General features: G+C 39.1%; 1 protein-coding gene across 9 annotated transcripts in view; it reads left to right on the top strand.

Moving 5' to 3' along the window:
• Positions 1–19,074, top strand: part of LOC123314911 (CUGBP Elav-like family member 4) — a 550,340-nt gene that overhangs the window by 458,486 nt on the left and 72,780 nt on the right. For all 9 annotated transcript variants that reach the window (XM_044900366.1, XM_044900365.1, XM_044900364.1 and 6 more), the window contains one exon: positions 10,838–10,886. In XM_044900366.1, the coding sequence (XP_044756301.1) occupies positions 10,838–10,886 (49 nt within the window). The remainder of the gene's footprint in view (positions 1–10,837; positions 10,887–19,074) is intronic.

Below are 19,074 nucleotides of genomic sequence, written 5' to 3'. Positions count from 1 at the left end.
TAAATGGGTCTAATTGTCTTGATTTATTGGTGAGGCACTGCCTCATAGCACGAGGCGCCAGTATCCACTTCGATATATTATTGCTTAAAGGGTACATCGAACAAGTTTTGTATATTGGTGGCACTCAATATTTGAAGACTGACCCTTTATATGTAAACTGCTGTAAACCCCGTCCCTCCGCTCTGCTAATACCCAAACCGTAAAACGTTAAACAGCTAAATTTTAATCCCGGAATTTAATCAATACAGGCAACATGTAGGCCCGCCAATTATTAATGAAAAAACACCTCGTTAATTCAATTTCCATCGCATTTTAGTAATTCGGCACTCTTAACAGTGAAAAAGGCCCGACAACTAACCCTACGTGTGCGTGTGAAGCGGGCATTATTATGGGAATTTTAATGGGTGTTCATTCTGGCGAAAAGCGCCGGGGCCTTACGAAATCGGATTAAGTCCACATTATTGTGAAGGGCCCTGCTGCGGACCGGCGAGGCCTCCAACATTTTGTATACCGGACTTCATCTCCTATTTAGACGGACACGACTCCGGTATTCGTCGAAAAAGGAATCCGGGAAAATCCACGAAATTCACGTCCCGGCTTTGGCGCGGGAGGCAGCTGCAGCTCAATGGACGGTGAACGTTTTGGACGCGAATTTATCGATGGTCAGCAGAAATACGCCCGAAATTCGGTCGGTGAATAACAAGGGAGGCTGCGAAAGAGGGTCCTGAAATACGTTCGAAAATTTGCCCGCATTTTTTTCGATCCATTTCATCGAGTTACTTTCTAGCCATTAGGAATATCTAACTTTGAACTCTTCTTATAAACAGTTAATTTCTGAGAGCCCAAAAGCAATGTTCCTTCTAACGGGACACCCCATATTAAACGGCATCATCAAAAAGCTCGATTAGCCTTTCGGGAACAGCGACCATGTAGATCTTTTGTTCTCTACCCTACTCATTCATAATAATAATAATAATTATAATATTTCCTGAGCAAGGCTGCTTCGTACGAACTCCATCGAGTAGTTTGTGTGGTTGATAGTTCTACACCGTTAAAGCTACAACAGGATCACTTGGAAACCGTCGAACACTCTGCAGAGAGTAAAATGCGGAAACTGATTGGCAAACCTTTGCATGGAAGGCACCAGAACGACGTCAACCATGATTACGTCGACATATCTGCGTTGAACTACTGGTTGACTTCCGGAAGGTTGTTTCCTGAGACAGAGGGCTTCATGCTCGCCATCCAGGATCAGGTGATTCCAACAAGAAATTACATGAAATATATCGCCAAGGATGCCTCAGTGGCGGACGATAGCTGTCGTTATGGCTGTGCGACACATGAAACTATCCAGCACATCACCGGGGGATGTCAGAAGTTCGCGGGCAAGGAGTACAAAAATAGACATGATGCTGTTGCCAAGATTCTTCATCAAGAATTGGCATTAAAACACCAACTTCTAAGTTCAAAAAAGGTTCCTTATTACAATTACCATCTGGATGCTGTATTGGAAAATGAACATCATAAGCTCTACTGGGATCGCACGGTTCTCACAGACCGGAAAATAACCCACAATAGACCAGACCTCATATTGCTCAATAAGGATGAGGACACAGCACTTTTCATCGATGTGGCGATTCCAAATAATGACAACCTACTAGATAGGCACACTAAAAAAATTTCAAAGTACAGAGTTCTCGAGGAGCAAATCAGGAGACAGTGGAAGCTGAAAGATATCAAGACCATCCCGACCACCACCACGAGCCCGAAAACCTGGAAAGGGCTCCAACAGAGCTTAATCCTTTTGATATCTGAGATATCTGGGATAAGTGAATTTTCCTCTGGAGAGGAGTGTGAAAGCCGCAAGGCTAAAGTCATTTTAATAATTCTCGGTATCAAGATACAGAAAACGTCAAAGAAAAAAATCAAAAACAGTAGTATTCAAAAACATGTAAATGAATTTGTAAAGGACTAGTACCACAATTACACATGAAACTAAGAAAACATTCTTGATCCATTTATTCATGTAAGAAAGAATGAAGGCCGGTCCAAAAATTCTTTCAAGCTATATACAGTTGTCTTCACAGAGTCCTTTTTATCCCTGTCGAATCTCGTAGCATTCAACCGTTTTATAGTATCCGGTATCGAATTGTACAAAACGGCTCCCCAGTAATCAACAAACTGCTGTGATGATGCCAGACGATGAAAGGGTATTACTAAGGCTGTTCTATTTCTTGTTCCATACGGATGCCTCTGCATATTCCTCGGGAAATTCCTGATATTAGCATGCACATACTTCAGTGTGGACGATATGAAAATACTCGGGATAATCAAGATGGCCCCAGCCCTGAATGCCTCTCTACAACTGTCGCTGGGTCCAAGGCCGAAAAGAGCCCTTATAGCCCTCTTCTGGAGTAACAGCACTCTTTGCGCTTCCGATGAACTACCCCAAAAAAAAATGGCGTAGGAGAGCACACTATGGAAGTTGGCAAAATAAGTTAGCCTGGCCATTTCATATGTTGTACACATTTTCACCCGTCGAATGGAATATACAGCTACTGACAGTTTTGCTACCAGTGCATCAATGTTGGTCCTCCAGCCAAGTCCAGATTCCAAAAGGACTTATCGGAGGTTCTCTTATCCAATGCATGGGAAAACGTGAGCTGCTGTGTCTTGCTCTCATTCATTTTCAGTCTATTCGCCTGAAACCATTTTCCGATGTCTTCCAGTAGTTTCCTCGCTTTAGTTCGTATCTCGTCCACACTTCTACCTCTCAGCATAACAGAGGTATCATCAGCAAACAGTACAGCTCCATAAAAACTTATATTCCAGATCAGGTCATTAATGAAGATCAAAAAAAGGATTGGGCCCAGCACTGAACCCTGCGGGAACCTTATCTTGATTTTTCAGTTGGTGGATTGCTCATTCAAGCAGGTAACCAGTTGTTCTCTCTCAGATAAGTATGAGGCAGTTAACTTAAGTGGAATGCCCCTCACTCCATAGTAAAACAGCTTCTCAAGCAACAAGCCATGATCAACGGTGTCGAAAGCCTTTGAAAGATCAACACACAACAACTCAGCAATGTCAATAGGAACCCAAGGAGGTCGTCAATGGTGTTGATAAAACTGACCTTAGGAGCCTTAGCCGTTACCTCGTGAGTATCCAGGACCGGTTTCCCCATATGAGTGGTCCGCCAGCTCTGGACACTTGTATATCATGTGTTCAGCTGTTTCTGCTTCTGATCCACAGAGCCTACAAATCTCATCTGTTGACTTCCCCATACAGTAGAAATGATATTTGTACCGACAGTGCCCTGTCAGCAGTACCACCATCACCCGAAGCTCAGCTCGTGACAGCTTTAGCAGTCTTCTGGTGTAGGTCGCTGGAATCATCACGAATTTCTTTGACTCAGTAGTCCAGGAGTGTTTCTCCAGAGGGTTTATCTGTTGTTCAACTCCCATTGTTGGACTGCTGCCTTATATTGGTATTTTCCAAGCTCACAGATAAGGTAAGGTCCAGCAGGTATTAACCTTGATGCTCTTTTTGCAAGTTCATCGGCTTTCTCGTTTCCTTCAACCGCCACAGTTCCCTGGTAGAGTCACTTAGTTGTCTCTGGCCAGTTGCTTTATGGTATTACGCCACTCCCATGTCAGCAGAGATCCTGGCAGTGTGATTCCAGGGACGTCAGCGTGGCCTGTCTGTCCGTTGTGATATAGATATGTGCACCTTTGAGGTTCATTTTAAGACACTCCTGGGCGCATACGTAAACAGCCAGTGTCTCGGTCTGTAAAATAGAGGGTTCATCTCCCAGGGCTTTAGAGATCCTCAGTTTAGGTCCATATACGCCAATGCCGGTGCCTCTTTCTGATTTTGATCCATCAGTGAACCACGTGGATGACTTTTTGTCCAAACGATTTACGAAACTTATTGCACTAGGACGGTCAGCTATGACCGTTTCGAAATCGAAAATAATTGGCATTTCATCCGATGGTTTTGCCAAGAGTTTTGAGACCAGTTGATTCAATATCCTCATATGTCCAACCCAGTTTCTGGGTAGGAGATTCCCGTTAAGGGATATTCTGATTATGGGTGTAAAATTGGCCTGGGCATTCACAATTGAAAATGACCAATGACGTGGTTTTTAATTCGATTCTGAGACATTCCTGACAATTTTTATCGAGGAAACGAAACATAAAGATTGCATGATAATCATAGTTGGTTCCGAAGGAGTTTTCTAAAAATTTATTTGAAATTACACATTTCAAACGTACAAAAGTATATGTCCGCCTTTTCAAGTACGACAATCTTCCGGAAATCCACCATATGCTACCTGTTTAGACGTTCCACTTCTAATCCACACCGTCTATACATGTAAAATCGATCGAGTCATCCACGAAAGCAGCCGAATTAATAGTTTATCACGCATACAACCTGTCACGAAACGTCCTATTGACATTCGGAGAAATATGTGAGAATAGATCATTTTTCAAAACCTCTCGACCTGACATTTCGTATTTCAATTTACCGTGATTAATTCTCCATAAATTGCTTATATGCATCACGAAAGTCTTCCTTATACTTCGGAACTAACGACCGCCTTTCAGCACGTCCGTCACAGAGTGTACCATCAAATATTCAGGAAGCATTCGTGTGCTCATATTGGACAACAAAAGTGCAATCAATATTGCGCCGAACCTGTCGGGGGCCAAATTGAAGACAACGTAACAGATTGATACACTATTTCGAAACGCTGGTATTAACTATAATATGATAGTGATTGCGCCGAGGTAAACAAATGGCTAGTTAGGTATTCATTGCACAAACACAGGAGCGTATGGGCTGCAGAAGAAATCGATGAAATACGTTAGGTACATAGGGGTTTCGGCTATAGAAATTTCCAGGAAATAACGTGCATTCAAAAAAATTCGTCGTCAAGTAGGCTATGGAATTTTAAACGTCGATATTGCGTATCTAAACGTAGTTCTTAGCTTGTGCTCTATTATTATTACAGGTTAGCTGTCAAGTTAGCGTTTTGGATTGTTGTTAAATTAAAATTATCAGCAAATAATAAAGATGGTTTTTACCGACGTACAAAAAGCATTTATTATTGAATCCTACTTCAGAAATGGGGAGAAAATAGAAGGCGAGTGGAAATATTCTAATGAGAAATGTCTCAGCGACTTCAGGATCGAGTATCCCAACGTTGCTGTAGATTACCAATCTTTCCAGAGTACTGTTTCGCGATGTGTGAGCGTTTTTCGTGAAACAGGTAGCGTTCAAAGAAAAAAAGGAAGTGGTCGACCAAAGAAGAGAACACCCGAGTTAATCGAAAATGTGATGACAGAAGCTCCACGAACCTCTGTTCGGGTTTTATCTCAACTAGCTGAAGTCTCTGTTGGTACATGTCACACAATTTTGAAAGAAGACATCAATTTGTATCCTTATAGATTGACATGTTATCAGAAGATTGAAGATGTTGATTACCCTCGTAGAATGGCCTTCTGTCAGTGGTTTCTAAACGAATTCATCGATAACCTGAATAAAGTTTTCTTCTCCGACGAAGCCTGGTTTCATCTTTCTGGATATGTCAACTCCCAAAATATGAGAATGTGGAGCAGTCAAAAACCGGAAAATTTTTACATTGAGACACCACTTCATTCTCAAAAAATTGGAGTTTGGTGTGATATCAGTCAGAGAAGAATTGTTGGACCTATTTTCTTTGACGGAACTTTAACAGCAGAACGCTATAAAGAGGATATTGTCATGCCTTTTATAGCTGAATTAAATTTCGAAGAATGGTCATATAGTTATTTTCAACAAGATGGAGCCAGAGCACACACAGCTGTAGAAACATTGGCTACACTAAGGAATATTTTTCAGGATCGACTCATTAGCCTCAATACTGAAAATGAATTTCCTCCAAGATCGTGTGATCTTACACCATGTGATTTCTTCTTATGGCCTCATTTGAAGAATTCTATCTTTCAATCACCTATTTCTAATCTGGACGAACTCAAGACTAGAATCATTGAAAAAATTCATCTAATTAACGATGATCCTTTTATATTGAATAATGTCTTTGAATTTGAGCCGGTCAGAGGAAAAGTGGTATAAGTCACAAATTCCGATTTTTGAGTTATACCGATATTTGGGTACCAAAGGTTGCATATTATTCTTCTTATGAGTGGTATGAGTCAAATCGTCGTTTTGACCGAGTTATACCCATTTAATGTTTTTCCTCTTAACAAAATTTTCCATACCTATCAATGCCTTTGGTACCCAAATATCGGTATAACTCAAAAATCGGAATTTGTGACTTATACCACTTTTCCTCTGACCGGCTCATTTCTCAAAAGAAGATGTGAGAAGTGTTTGGAGCAAAGAGGAGGACATTTTCAACAGCTACTTTAATTATATAGAACTCTTAAACTTGAAACTCATTGTAATGAAAATCCTATAATTCAGTTTCTTCAGTTATGGCAGAGACTGCCTCTGGTTATGGATTTTCACTGTCAGCGTCAATTCAATATTTTATTCATTGAGAAATAAACATATTCTGAGGTTCTTAGTGTGATTTATTTCTATTACCTACTGTAATAGGTACAACCTTTTCACATAGTTGTAAGTACAAAAACCATAATACTCGATTCGTTCAAGATTCATGTCTTTGACTTATGAACTCAGGTTAATTTTTCCAATCGCCTCAGATTATTTGGATTCTTGTAATCTAATTCAATGAAAAAATGCTAATAGATCATTATTGAATGTGCAAGTAATTTTTTCTGAGAAATTGCCTTTTCATACAAAATTACGATAAATAGGTTAATGTCATCAATGTTTACATTTGGCTGTGATGACTGATGAGTGTGATGTAAGGAAAGAATTACGTTCAGTCACAGAAAATCAACCTACAAAATTCCATAGCCTACTTGACGACGAATTTTTTTGAACGCACGTTATAACAGGTAGCAATAGAAAAAAAAATTAGTGATTTTTTGGCACCAGGAATCAGTGATCTCAGTTTCAACATTTCAGCCCCCTAAAATATGAAATATCTCTCAAATTCCCATTCTTCTTGGACACCCCAACTAATCCAACAATACGTCGTCGATTGGCATAAAACCGACGGAAAAAAATAGCCGAACGTAATGACATCTCATTAAAGCGGAATCGAATACAATTCCTTCGGTAAAAAACTTTCTGCCTTCTTAATTACGAAATCAAGTTTCGAGACGGACCGAGATCTCCTCCTTGGATTCTACGTTATTATTTTTCGAGCACCAACAGCGAAGTTTGACGGCATAAATTGAGGAAAGCGAGGGGGAACGAACGCTTCACGCTTCAATTCTTCTCGAAAGTTTTTCAACTACACGAAAATTCTTGTTTGTTGGAGTTTCGCCCTCGTACAAGGTGCTCGTTTTCGCTGCGGCTAATGATTGACATATTTACGTCGGACGTTACGCCCGACGAATGGAGAGAAGTTGCAACGTGTCGCGTTTGAATGATCATCATCAGGATGCGTGAAGCACCAGATACATCGGACAATTTCCTAGTACTAGAGGTCGGATCCATTGCTACGTGACCTAAGACAGCCACGTCCCTAACTTCGTCTCTTTCATGCACTATCTTTTTCTATTCGACTGAACCAGAAGCGTCAAATTTGGGAACCAGTTAGAGTCATTCGGGGTAACTGAGCGCAGTGGGTAAGTGTGCGCAGTGCGTATATCTCGACTATGCAATGTATGAAAGAGGGGTTCATTTGGGTGGAGCAAGGGCGCAGAATCGCCATATTAGTTTTTCATAGGAGTGCGCCGTGCCACGTTTCTTTAACTTTTTATTTGCAATCAATCAAATTCACTAGTTTTCTTGTTAATTTTTAGCATCTCTGCACATTCTGCCAGGTCCAAGTTCAGTGTCCCTCAGTGTTAAACAATATTTTATTCGATCATGGGCATATTAATCTAAATATATAATAAAAAATTTTAGGTTCTCTTAGCTGCTCAACTCTATAAGAACGTCAATTCAAATTTTGGCTTACTGGGGAAAGTGTGCGCGGGTAAGTGTGCGCATAGATTCATTATATGGGCATTAGTTCAGTGAGGAATAAATTATGTCATTGTTGATTTTCTTGGTTAAGACTCGATCAATATTGTCCTATTTGTTCAGAAAAATATGAAGAGCCACCAACAGGGGAATGTATCAAGTGTTGTGTTCACCAAGAATTGTGGCACGAACAATAATGCACTGCTTGTAAAAAGGCGCTTCTGTATTGACAATAATTTTGTAATTTGTTTTGATTGTGTGGTTCACTAAGCACTGCGTTCACTTACTCCGTGAGCGTGCGCACACTTACCCGCAATACGGGGCATGTGAACGCACTCCGACTTTCTCTATTAAATTCTTTTTTGCGGAAAGAAAACGTTTTTGTTTGTTTGCTTTTTGATGTTTTCTTATAGATTAGAAACTTCTCTATCTTATGAATATGTTTTAATTTTCCTAGCTTCAACATTTGAAACAGGCTTGAAAGGCAAAAGTGCGCACAGTTGCCCCGAATGACTCTACACAACGGATGCATTCTTCGTTAAATAAAGCCTCTGCTGTTCGCTCAGAGTCGTTATTTCGTAAAATTATCATTTTCACCCTTTCGTCTACGTTTTACACCATTTTAGTTCTACTACAAATTTACAATCACATTGGCACATTTTTAACGTTCTTAAAAAATCATCGTAGACTAATGTAAATCAAAAACATTGACCCTCTACTTTTTGGAACAAAAATTAATATAATACTTTTTTTGGACAAACAATTGACAACATAACTACTTAATACCTTTAAAAGTGTAGGATACGAATATTCTCGAGATAAAGTCCACTCTGCCTCTTTCACTATTTTTGCTGTTATTCTATTATCGATGGATAATTTTAAGCAAAATTTTAGGGTCAGATAGTAATCGATACGATCTGCAAAATAAGTTATCGCAATACCCTTCATTTCCATTCAAAATCAAAGGGTTTTGCTCACCCCTCTTAACGTTTTTATCGAATGCGTAGTTTTGGACATCATATTTCATGGAGTCTACAACATTTTGTATCCATATCATGGAAGTGGGTAGAGAATGAGTTTCAAAATTCCATTTAATTGTACAGGGTGAGCAAAATTGGTGATACCTGAATTACAACTTTTTCAACCCAACGAGATAGAGGAAAATGCATGGCACATTACGGTCGTCTTTTTTCGAGAAACTGATAATGCCATCAACTGCATCAGTCTATCTTCTTTTGTTTTCGAGTTATAGGTCAAAATTAAAATTTCAACTTCGGTCATTCTCTCCGTTTCTGTTAAAGCTAGGATGTTGAAATGAAAACATTATACAGACACTTCTTTGATGGCAATCCAGTGGCGAACAATGATTTTTTTCAAAAGGTATATTTGCTGTGCTATACCTTAAAGATGTATTTTCTCTTAAGAAAACAGTAGTTTAAAATAACTCAGAAAGACTGAGAGTGATGTATGATATATTTCTGTAACGGTAAAAAAATGGCAATTCTTTCTAAGTCATCTTGAACTAATGTTTTCATAAGAAAAAACACAACTTTATGTTATAGCTCAGCAAATAAACCTGTAGGAAAAAATTATAGTACGCTACATTTCTATCATAAAAATGTCAGTATTGTGTCTTCATTTCAACATCCTAGCACAAACAGAAACGGAGGTAATGACCAAAGTTGAAATCGCCCAAATTTAAATTTTGGCCTATAACTCAAAAACAAAAGAAGATAGAGGAATGCAGTTGATGGCATTGTTAGTTCCCCGAAAAAAAGACGACATGAATGGTACATTCATTTTTCTTAATCTCCTTGGGTTAAAAAGTTGTAGTTCATGTATCACCCTGTACCCTGAGCCTGTACTCCCCACAAAGGTGCAGAAAAATTATCGAAAAAATTACTCACCGGCAAAGTTCACTACCATTGTTTGTGCATCCTGTGCGCAATCTGAAAATAAAAATCTGTTTAAGTTCGACCTCCAGCAAACCATATTCTGCTCAACATTACAGACATTTGGATAAATTGAAAACGCTCTCGTTTGGGTAGGATTGAAAAACAATGTTTGATCACATGTAGGCCAAATACCACCACCTTGTTATGCCACCTCTCCACAACCCCCAAGCAATTAATAATCGTGTAAGAGTCCCCCTGGAGAATTCAGCAAACCGCTGACGTGTGAATAACTTTGATTGATTCCAGTGTTATCGGCCCCATACAAATGCCGACTGAATAACCCCGGCTTGATTATCTAACACGTGCCCATTATTGCTCGCATCTGAAGGTAATAATCGATAATTATCGCAGCTAGTGAGTAACATGTAACCTGGCAGAATAAGAATCGCGGCAATAATGGGCAACGGCTGTGAAATCTCAACATGTTGCGTCAGGTATGGGCAAGTTCTGATAAGAGATAACAATGGCGTTGCAGTGGATCTATTACGGACCAATTTTGATTTTCTGATAGTGTCAGCGGTAAATTCATGTTGCCAGGATGTCGTTCGGTAGGTTATCTTGCGCATTAATCTTCTCATGATGTCACTATCATCGGGGGTGTCTTGAAATATTTCACTTTTATGTGGCGAAGATTCACTCAGATACGGCCGTACGTTATCTACGATCCTTCCTACGGTTCATCCGGTACAATATATTCCGAAGAAAATGGTGTCGTTATCATTTCTCGGAGAAGGAAGTCCTAATTTTTCCCGAGGTTGCTACCAAAACATCAAAAATCCACAGCAAACACTCTAAAATATGAGATATTACTGTACATCTAATATTAGTTTTCTTTTCAGATGAACCGCCCTATACAAGTGAAACCAGCGGACAGTGAAAACCGCGGAGGTAAGAACATGATCTATTTTTCGTTGTAAGTCTTAGTTCATAAAAGTTTCGGAAGATTTCATCAAATTGTCCTTCTCATGGTTGAAAAATTAACGAAAGAAATAACATTGGGCAAATGGAATTACAGAATTTAAACCTGTCCGTGAAACCATCTCTTGATATTTTGAAAGAAGAGTTTCATAAAGGAGGAGTTTTCCTCTTTCAACCTCTGTTACTCACCGTCTTCCATTGACCTAAATCATGAAATTTTCTTAGCAAAACGAAGATAATTAGTTGCCTCCTGCCGTGGCAGCTTTAATCAGACCGCCCAAATAAATCTTATCAAAGATGAATATATAATTACTGAGAGATCTGAGGGAGTGTGGCAATATTATATTAAGAAATTGGATACTGCTCGGGGCTTTTGATGCTAAGGTTTCCTCTGCTACGAACTTTCCGTCGAACTTGAAACTTTTCAGGATTTGAGAACAAACACAAAATCTATTTATGCCCCCAAGAATGAATATTTTCGTGGGCAGCCATTGAAATTCCGTCATTAAACTTAATTCAGGGGTGTGTTTCTGATGCGAGAGGATCTTTGGGGGGTATACTTTCAAATGGGAGTTTATACTGCATCTTTGGGTATCAGGAGGAGCTGAAACTTTGCAAGGATCTTTGTATGATTCCACATGACCTTTCCTTTGATGACGTACTGTTTCTCCATTAAATTATCTTCAAAAAAACGATTGGAATTGGTCGGAAATTGCTGATTTTTCTTCATGCTGATAGTTAATCTACGTATCTGTTATTCCTTCGATTTTTTCTTGAAAAACTATAATATTTACATGTTCTGTACTGCGTACTGCGGATCCTGCGCCATTTTGCAACGGTCAATACTAGCTTTAATATGGGACGTAAATTTCAATCTTGAAAGAATATTTTCATCCATTCGTTATTACAAAATTGTCATGGCTTATTTTTCGTTAATTTCTAGGCTAAAGGTTTTCCGCATCCATTATTTCCCCATTGTCGAGTGTATTGAATTCGTTACATCCATACATCAACTAAGTAAAAAGATTATCCGAGTGTTTTCCGTAGCCGAAGCTTCCGAAGCAAATAGACCATAAACCAATTTCATGAATCAGTTTAAGGTGCTCTAAAGTGAAACGAAACATTACTTTCCACGAAACGCAATTATCTACCGAGTCGTATACATTCAAAACAACGTAAAAATCGTTTACCCTCATTATCCCCACAAACGAGATTCCATCCTTTCAAGCCATAGTAAAACTTTGTCATCAGAAACAGTTAGCAGTTCTCTCAACTTTAATAGCTCCAATTCGGCCCGAGATTCGGGCAACGAGCGGTTGATTATCGCAAGTAATTAACTTCCAGAATCCAGTTACAAAACACTATTACGGAAAATCGTGGAAGAATTCGAAGGGTGCTTGAGGTGGATTCAATCGATGATTTCTTGCAGGGGTATTGGGTTTTGGGGAGAAAAGTGATCACAATTTCAATCCTCGTACTTGCGAGATATTCAAGAGCAAAATTTATGATTGTACGAGGATGTATTGATATCTAGTTAGCCTAGACCAGTTCCATGCATAAGAAAAATATTGCGTTACCATAGCAACTAACAATAACTCATTAGAAGTGTCAGTGTGAAGTTTGAGGTTAAAAAAGTAAACCAGAGTTACGCAATAAATCAAAAGAACGATGTCCACCGAAATTGAGATAATCGAAAAATTGCAGTGTCGAGCCATCATCAAGTACCTGTATTTAAAAGGGTTAAGAGGTAAGCAGATTCACGAAGATATGCTGAACACCCTTGGTGATCAGTGTCCTTCGTATGCCACCGTGAAAAATTGGACTGCAAGCTTCACAAGAGGTAAATTTTCCATTGAAGAGGATGACCGATCGGGAAGGCCAGTTTCTGTGTCAGTCCCCGAAAATATCGATGCAGTTCATGACAGGATTTTATCAGACGGTCCAATTGTACTTAAACGGATATCTGAAGCACTCACTGAATATTTCATACGAACGCGTTCATCATATAATTCACGTCAATTTCGACATAAGAAATTGCTGCAAAATGGATCCTCAAATGTTGACCAAAAGCGTGCAAGGGTGGAAGCATCGCGTTCGATCTGTGCTCGATTTGAAAACGATGTAGACTTCTTAAACCGAATTGTTACTGTGGATGAGACTTGGGTACATTTCTGCGATCCAGAAACAAAACAGCAATCGATGAAATGGCGACACTCTGGTTCTCCAAGACCTAAGAAGTTTCGTGTCAAAAAATCTGCTTCAGTTTTTTGGGAATGCTATGGAGTAATCATAATTGAGTTTTTGGATAAGGGTAGAATAATACCCGGAGATTACTATTCGACATTACTAACCACTAATTCGTGATTTCGGGTTTGAATTACTAGAACATCCCCTTATTCACCAGATTTGGCTCCCTCCTACTATCATCTCTTTGCTCAACTGAAAAAAAGTTTAAAAGGTCGTAAATTTTCTTTCAAAGGAAGTGATAAATGCTGTGGAGGTCTGGTTTGCAGAGCAAGAAGAACATTTTTTTTACGGTCTGTAATAAATGTATCCAATTATGAGGAGAATATGATCAGTAATGAAATATTTTGGCATTGAAATTTTGTTTGATTCTATAGTAGGCTAAGAATTTTAAAATATATCCTCGTAATGCATGTAATGTAATGTATGATTATTAGCGCCTTCGTCAAATTTTGGCGAACTTTTACAACTGTTAAAACTACTTTAAATGTCAATTGCAGTCACCCACAACATCAAGGTGCTCTTGGTGCAACTGTGGAAAGAATTTCCAAGTTGCAGGGTCCTAAATGACTGCAAGTTCTGAACTGACATCCCAGCTTCCTTCCAGCAACAATTTCACCACTTGGTTGTGCCATACAAGGTCACTATGTGTGTTGATTCTGTTGAATGCACATAAAATATCTAATTGGTCCTTACGATAAACTGAAGCGGTGATTGCACAACTGAGACATACTCAACAGTTTGATGAGATGAAGATGTTGCAACATAAATGACAATGCCTTCGAAACAGGTAGCAATTGCTTCATCCAGTTCATTATCAAGCACGAAAAGACGCGAAAGAATGAAACAAAATTCCCTCTAATTGGATGCATCTCCCCGGCTAATAACTTGAGAAAGGACTCTTCAGACCTAAACGAGCGTAAACTCAGTGTCAGACAGAAAGATGAGCAAGTACCTTCGAGCACAGAAGGCCATACAATTTGAGATGAAAGGAACTTGAACGAGAACCACTGAACACGGCAGGTATTTACATTAATCAGCACGTTCTAGAGCGTGAAGCATGCATGTATACTTCTCGCTAGATGGCGTTCGCTGCTCCTGACGCATCTCACGGAGGCGACACTTCACTCTCTTATCACAATACAAAGGGTACGAAAGCCGGCACTTATCTCCATAATGGATGCGCGCCTGAATCGTTTATATTGTCCTTTGGATTCGTAATACAGGAACTGGATAGATAAATGAGCTGTTTTCCCCGAATTGTGGATGTAGTCCGAATGGGAGGGGGGAAGTTGCAAGACAAAACAATCATTTGCTCATCGGTCTGATGACGGGCGTTTCGCATCTCTCCGGATGCGCTTGATGGGATTCAGATGTTCCCTGCTGTTTTGATGTATTAACCCTATCGTTATCGCCGAATGCTGGGAGCTTATTTGGGTCGAGTCAATTGGTAATGCTGTATCTGACAAGCCAGATCAAAATTCATCCCCTCTGTCCATGGCGAATACCGAAACTGTGCAATTAATGATTTCATCTGATGATGCACGTTTAATCTTGACCATGAATAAGATGGCTAGGAACCCTGTGCCAATTCCAAGAAATCTTCGAATTCGAATGGAGTTAGAAGAATGGAGGATGTTCTTCTGAAATTTGGGTTAGGTTGGGTAAGATCGGATCGCGTAAGAAGCTTGAAGGAAACATACTGTAAAGAATTTTCAAGATAATGCTTTATTCCCCCAACATGAAATAATAATTGGAGAGCAGAAGCTCATTGTTTTTTTTTTAATTCGAGTGAATATATCGAAGATTGTAAGTTAAGGTCAGATTAGGTTAGGTTGAGTTAAAAGAATGACAGATAAGTGCTTCTAAAAGAATGACAGATAAGTGCTTCTTTTTATCATTCGGAAATGGCAATTTTTCCACTTTCTGCTGTAGCTCAATACATCGTTGAGTGAGAAGAACTCAAAATAATTTCTGAAATAGTATTGTATTTCATCAACAGAAATTGGTGACTTTCGAACAGAATTTCCTTTGATTCAGATCAATTAAATGGAGTTAGAAGAATGTTCTAAAGAAATTCTGACATTTGGTTATACCTTCCGCAATTAAGAATATAGGTTGTCGAGTTCCGAAGGTTAGGCACAATGAGGTGGGGTTAGAAGAATGGAAGGAAACATACACTCTCAAGAATTTTCAAGAACATGTAGACATGTTTTATTCTGCCCGATCTGTAATGGCGATTGAAATGCAGAAGTCCATTGTTTATTTCTATTCAATGTGTAGAAGATTGTTAGTTAAAGTCAGGTTAGGTTAGAAGAAAGTTGGGAAGGTTTTCTATTTTTCTGAATATAATATATCGAGTATTACTCCCACTTTTTATTGGATCCAATACATAGAACATAGTTTGGTTAGGTTAGGTTAGGTTAAGATAGAAGATAACAGACTGTAAAGGAATTCTGAGATTGTTTTATACTTCCTCAGTTTTAAACGGAGCTAATTGAGCAGATTTACATTGTTTCGTTTGTCAGGTTAGGTTAAATAGGGTTGAGTTAGGAGAATGAAGGAAACATACCCTAAATATATGTTGGGATCGTGTTATACATAGAGTTTCAGCAATATGGAATGTGGATTATCGAGTTGTATCTCATTGTTCCCTTCGATTGTTTTTATCAAGTTAGAAGAATGAGGGAAAGGGACAACAACATTTTTGAAGCCATGATTGACGTTCCTCGAAGTTGAGTGGCTTTCAATGATTTATTTTGTATGACTCTAATTCTTTGTTTGAAAATACGGAAAACTGTTAGTTTGGGTAAGGTAAAGTTAGAAGAAGGGAGGAATGCATTTTTTAGTTCTCCTCAATCTGAAAGGACGATTACACAGCAGTGTTTTGATTGTTTGAATACATTAAAGACAATTAGGAACTAAGATTTGGCATATAACATTCATCGCCATATATCTCAAAAACGTTAAAGCTTCGGAAAAATTGCTTCGTACGGAATTTGTAGAAAATGTTATGCTCTACAACTTTTATAGAGAATGCAAAAACGCCTAGTAGAGTCATTCGGGGTAACTGAGCGCAGTGGGTAAGTGTGCGCAGTGCGTATATCTCGACTATGCAATGTATGAAAGAGGGGTTCATTTGGGTGAAGCAAGGGCGCAGAATCGCCATATTAGTTTTTCATAAGAGTGCGCCGTGCCACGTTTCTTCAACTTTTTATTTGCAATCAATCAAATTCACTAGTTTCCTTTTAATTTTTAGCATCTCTGCAAATTCTGCCAGGTCCAAGTTCCGAGTCCCTCAGTGTTAAACAATATTTTATTCGATCATGGGCATATTAATCTAAATATATAATGAAAAATTTCAGGTTCTCTTAGCTGCTCAACTCTATAAGAACGTCAATTCAAATTTTGGCTCACTGGGGAAAGTGTGCGCGGGTAAGTGTGCGCATAGATTCATTATATGGGCATAAGCTCAGTGAGGAATAAATTATGACATTGTTGATTTTCTTGGTTAAGACTCGATCAATATTATCCTATTTGTTCAGAAAAATATGATGAGCCACCAACAGGGGAATGTATCAAGTGTTGTGTTCACCAAGAATTGTGGCACGAACAATAATGCACTGCTTGTAAAAAGGCGCTTCTGTATTGACAATAAACAGCATTTCTCTAATATTGTAACATTTTGATGACATTATTTTGCAATTTGTTTTGATTGTGTGGTTTACTAAGTACTGCGTTCACTTACCCCGTGAGGGTGCGCACACTTACCCGCAATACGGGGCACTCCGACTTTCCCTATTAAATTCTTTTTTGCGGAAAGAACGTTTTTGTTTGTTTGCTTCTTGATGTTTTCTTATAGATTAGAAAATTATCTTATGAATTTGTTTTAATTTTCCTAGCTTCAACATTTAAAACAGGGTATGGCTTGAAAGGCAAAAGTGCGCACAGTTGCCCAGAATGACTCTAGACCGGAAAATAAAAAAAAACCTTTATGGCCAATTTTTATTGTTTATGGTGACATTTTTGTCACGCTTAAATTGTCAGATTAAGAGAATGTATACTTTTCAACATGTAATTAACCACATATATCTTAATCTGGCACGCTGACACGCACAATTCTCCTATATTCAGTTTTTGGTAGAGGTACTCCACAGGGTCCAAGGTATCTCACCTTATCTCAATCTGACAAGCTCGAGTAAATCCCGAATACCCTTCTTGGGCTCCCCATCTATAATTGTAAGAGACTAACGTCTTCCATGATCCGCCATTTTCGAATTGACGGCAGTCAGGTCGGTCAATCCGAGTCGATGTTTCTCGATGTTTCTCTCCTTTCCGAATCATTCTTTTTCATCCCAGACTCCGGGAGTCATTAGGGGAGCAACCCGAGCGATCTCGCCCGTTTAAGCGTCTGAAAGAAGCGTTTTTAGTTGCGAACCAGGCCCGTAGACGGAATATCAGGTAACAACACTGGTTACGTTAACTCGGTACATCAATTCGAAACCAGATACCGTTCTCGGAGCCGTCCTTGGAGTTACGGCGCGCCCGGAGTGGATTCCGGTTCATTTCTCCGGGAAAATTGGCGAATTTACTTAAACTTTGCGTATTTTAACGACTGCTGCTGACTGATGTTTTCCTTTGTCTTCCGCTCTCCAGGTTTATACGGCCGATAGCTCGCGCCGCCTCCCATTGATAAGGGACGTCGTCTTTAGTCGATGCCATAAAAATCTCCCTGCCTCCGCTATCCGATTCCTCGGAGGATCTTATCGGAGTTTCCCGGGAACTTACATATTAGAATAATGTGTATCCTGCAGGATCGAACGGAACGGTGCCTAACGGAGGTATGATATCGAATTTCGCATAAAACCGGATGCTACGGCGTCTTCGTCATCGGAATCGTATCGAAAATGGGTTCACTGGGGATATGGGTCTTAGACTACATTTTCACTATGGAACATCTGTTGCAGTTTGCGAAGAGAGAAATTAGCAGTAAAAATATGAAAAAATTTTACCAAAAAGATCGATATAAAGTGTCCAAAGCTCTCAACTGAATTCCATCGGAAAAGCATACTATTGCAACATTTGTGGTCTGTTCTTATATGATTCGGAATACAACATATTATCCTGGGAAGATCAAAACATCTCTAGTCAAGGAATCACTAACTAATTCTTGGTTGAAAATAGTAGACGTATTCCATTCAGACTTTGTTCCTTACATTCGAATTAAGGAAAAAGTTGGACCATAAGGGTTTATGCTACTTTAGTCTGGGGATCGTATTTCGTTGAATATAAGACAAAATTGGAAATGAGTCAGGAAAGGAGTAAAATTTATTCCAAGAATTCATAACTACACTCTGTCTACGATTATGAGGCTGTACAAAGCTCGAAAGAATTGGTAACTATTGAATAGGTGAAGATCTAATAGTTTCAGTTATAATTCTCATCAGAAGGTTATAGCTGTGCATCCATTTTTTGCTCTTGAGCACCATTAATTCAAACGGGGCAACAATATTCAACAGCCCAAAAAACCAAAGCTAGGGCTGCCGTTGGAAAAGTAGTTGCATCAGCAACCCATGAAGTACCAGCTAGCTTATGTGAGATATTATTCCTAGGTTTTAACTTCAGACATAAAGTTCCCAAATGTGCTTTGAAATTCAGCGAGGAATCCAGCGTAACTCCTAGATATTTCAAATTGAAGTTATGTTCCAACAAAGAATTACCGAAAACTACGTTCAATTTCCCATATTCTTGATGATTATTCAAATGGAAACACGAAACATCGGTTTTACTTGGTTTAGGACGCAAACGCCACACGAAAAAGTATTTCCTCGAATTTTCTAAATCTGTAGATAGATTATTCTCTACAGGATGTTCCTAAATTGAACGTACAAACGAAAAGGGGAGATTCCTTAAG

Source organism: Coccinella septempunctata, chromosome 6, assembly GCF_907165205.1.
Source record: "Coccinella septempunctata chromosome 6, icCocSept1.1, whole genome shotgun sequence".
Lineage (NCBI taxonomy): Eukaryota > Metazoa > Arthropoda > Insecta > Coleoptera > Coccinellidae > Coccinella > Coccinella septempunctata.
This window is presented reverse-complemented; position numbering and strand designations above follow the sequence as displayed.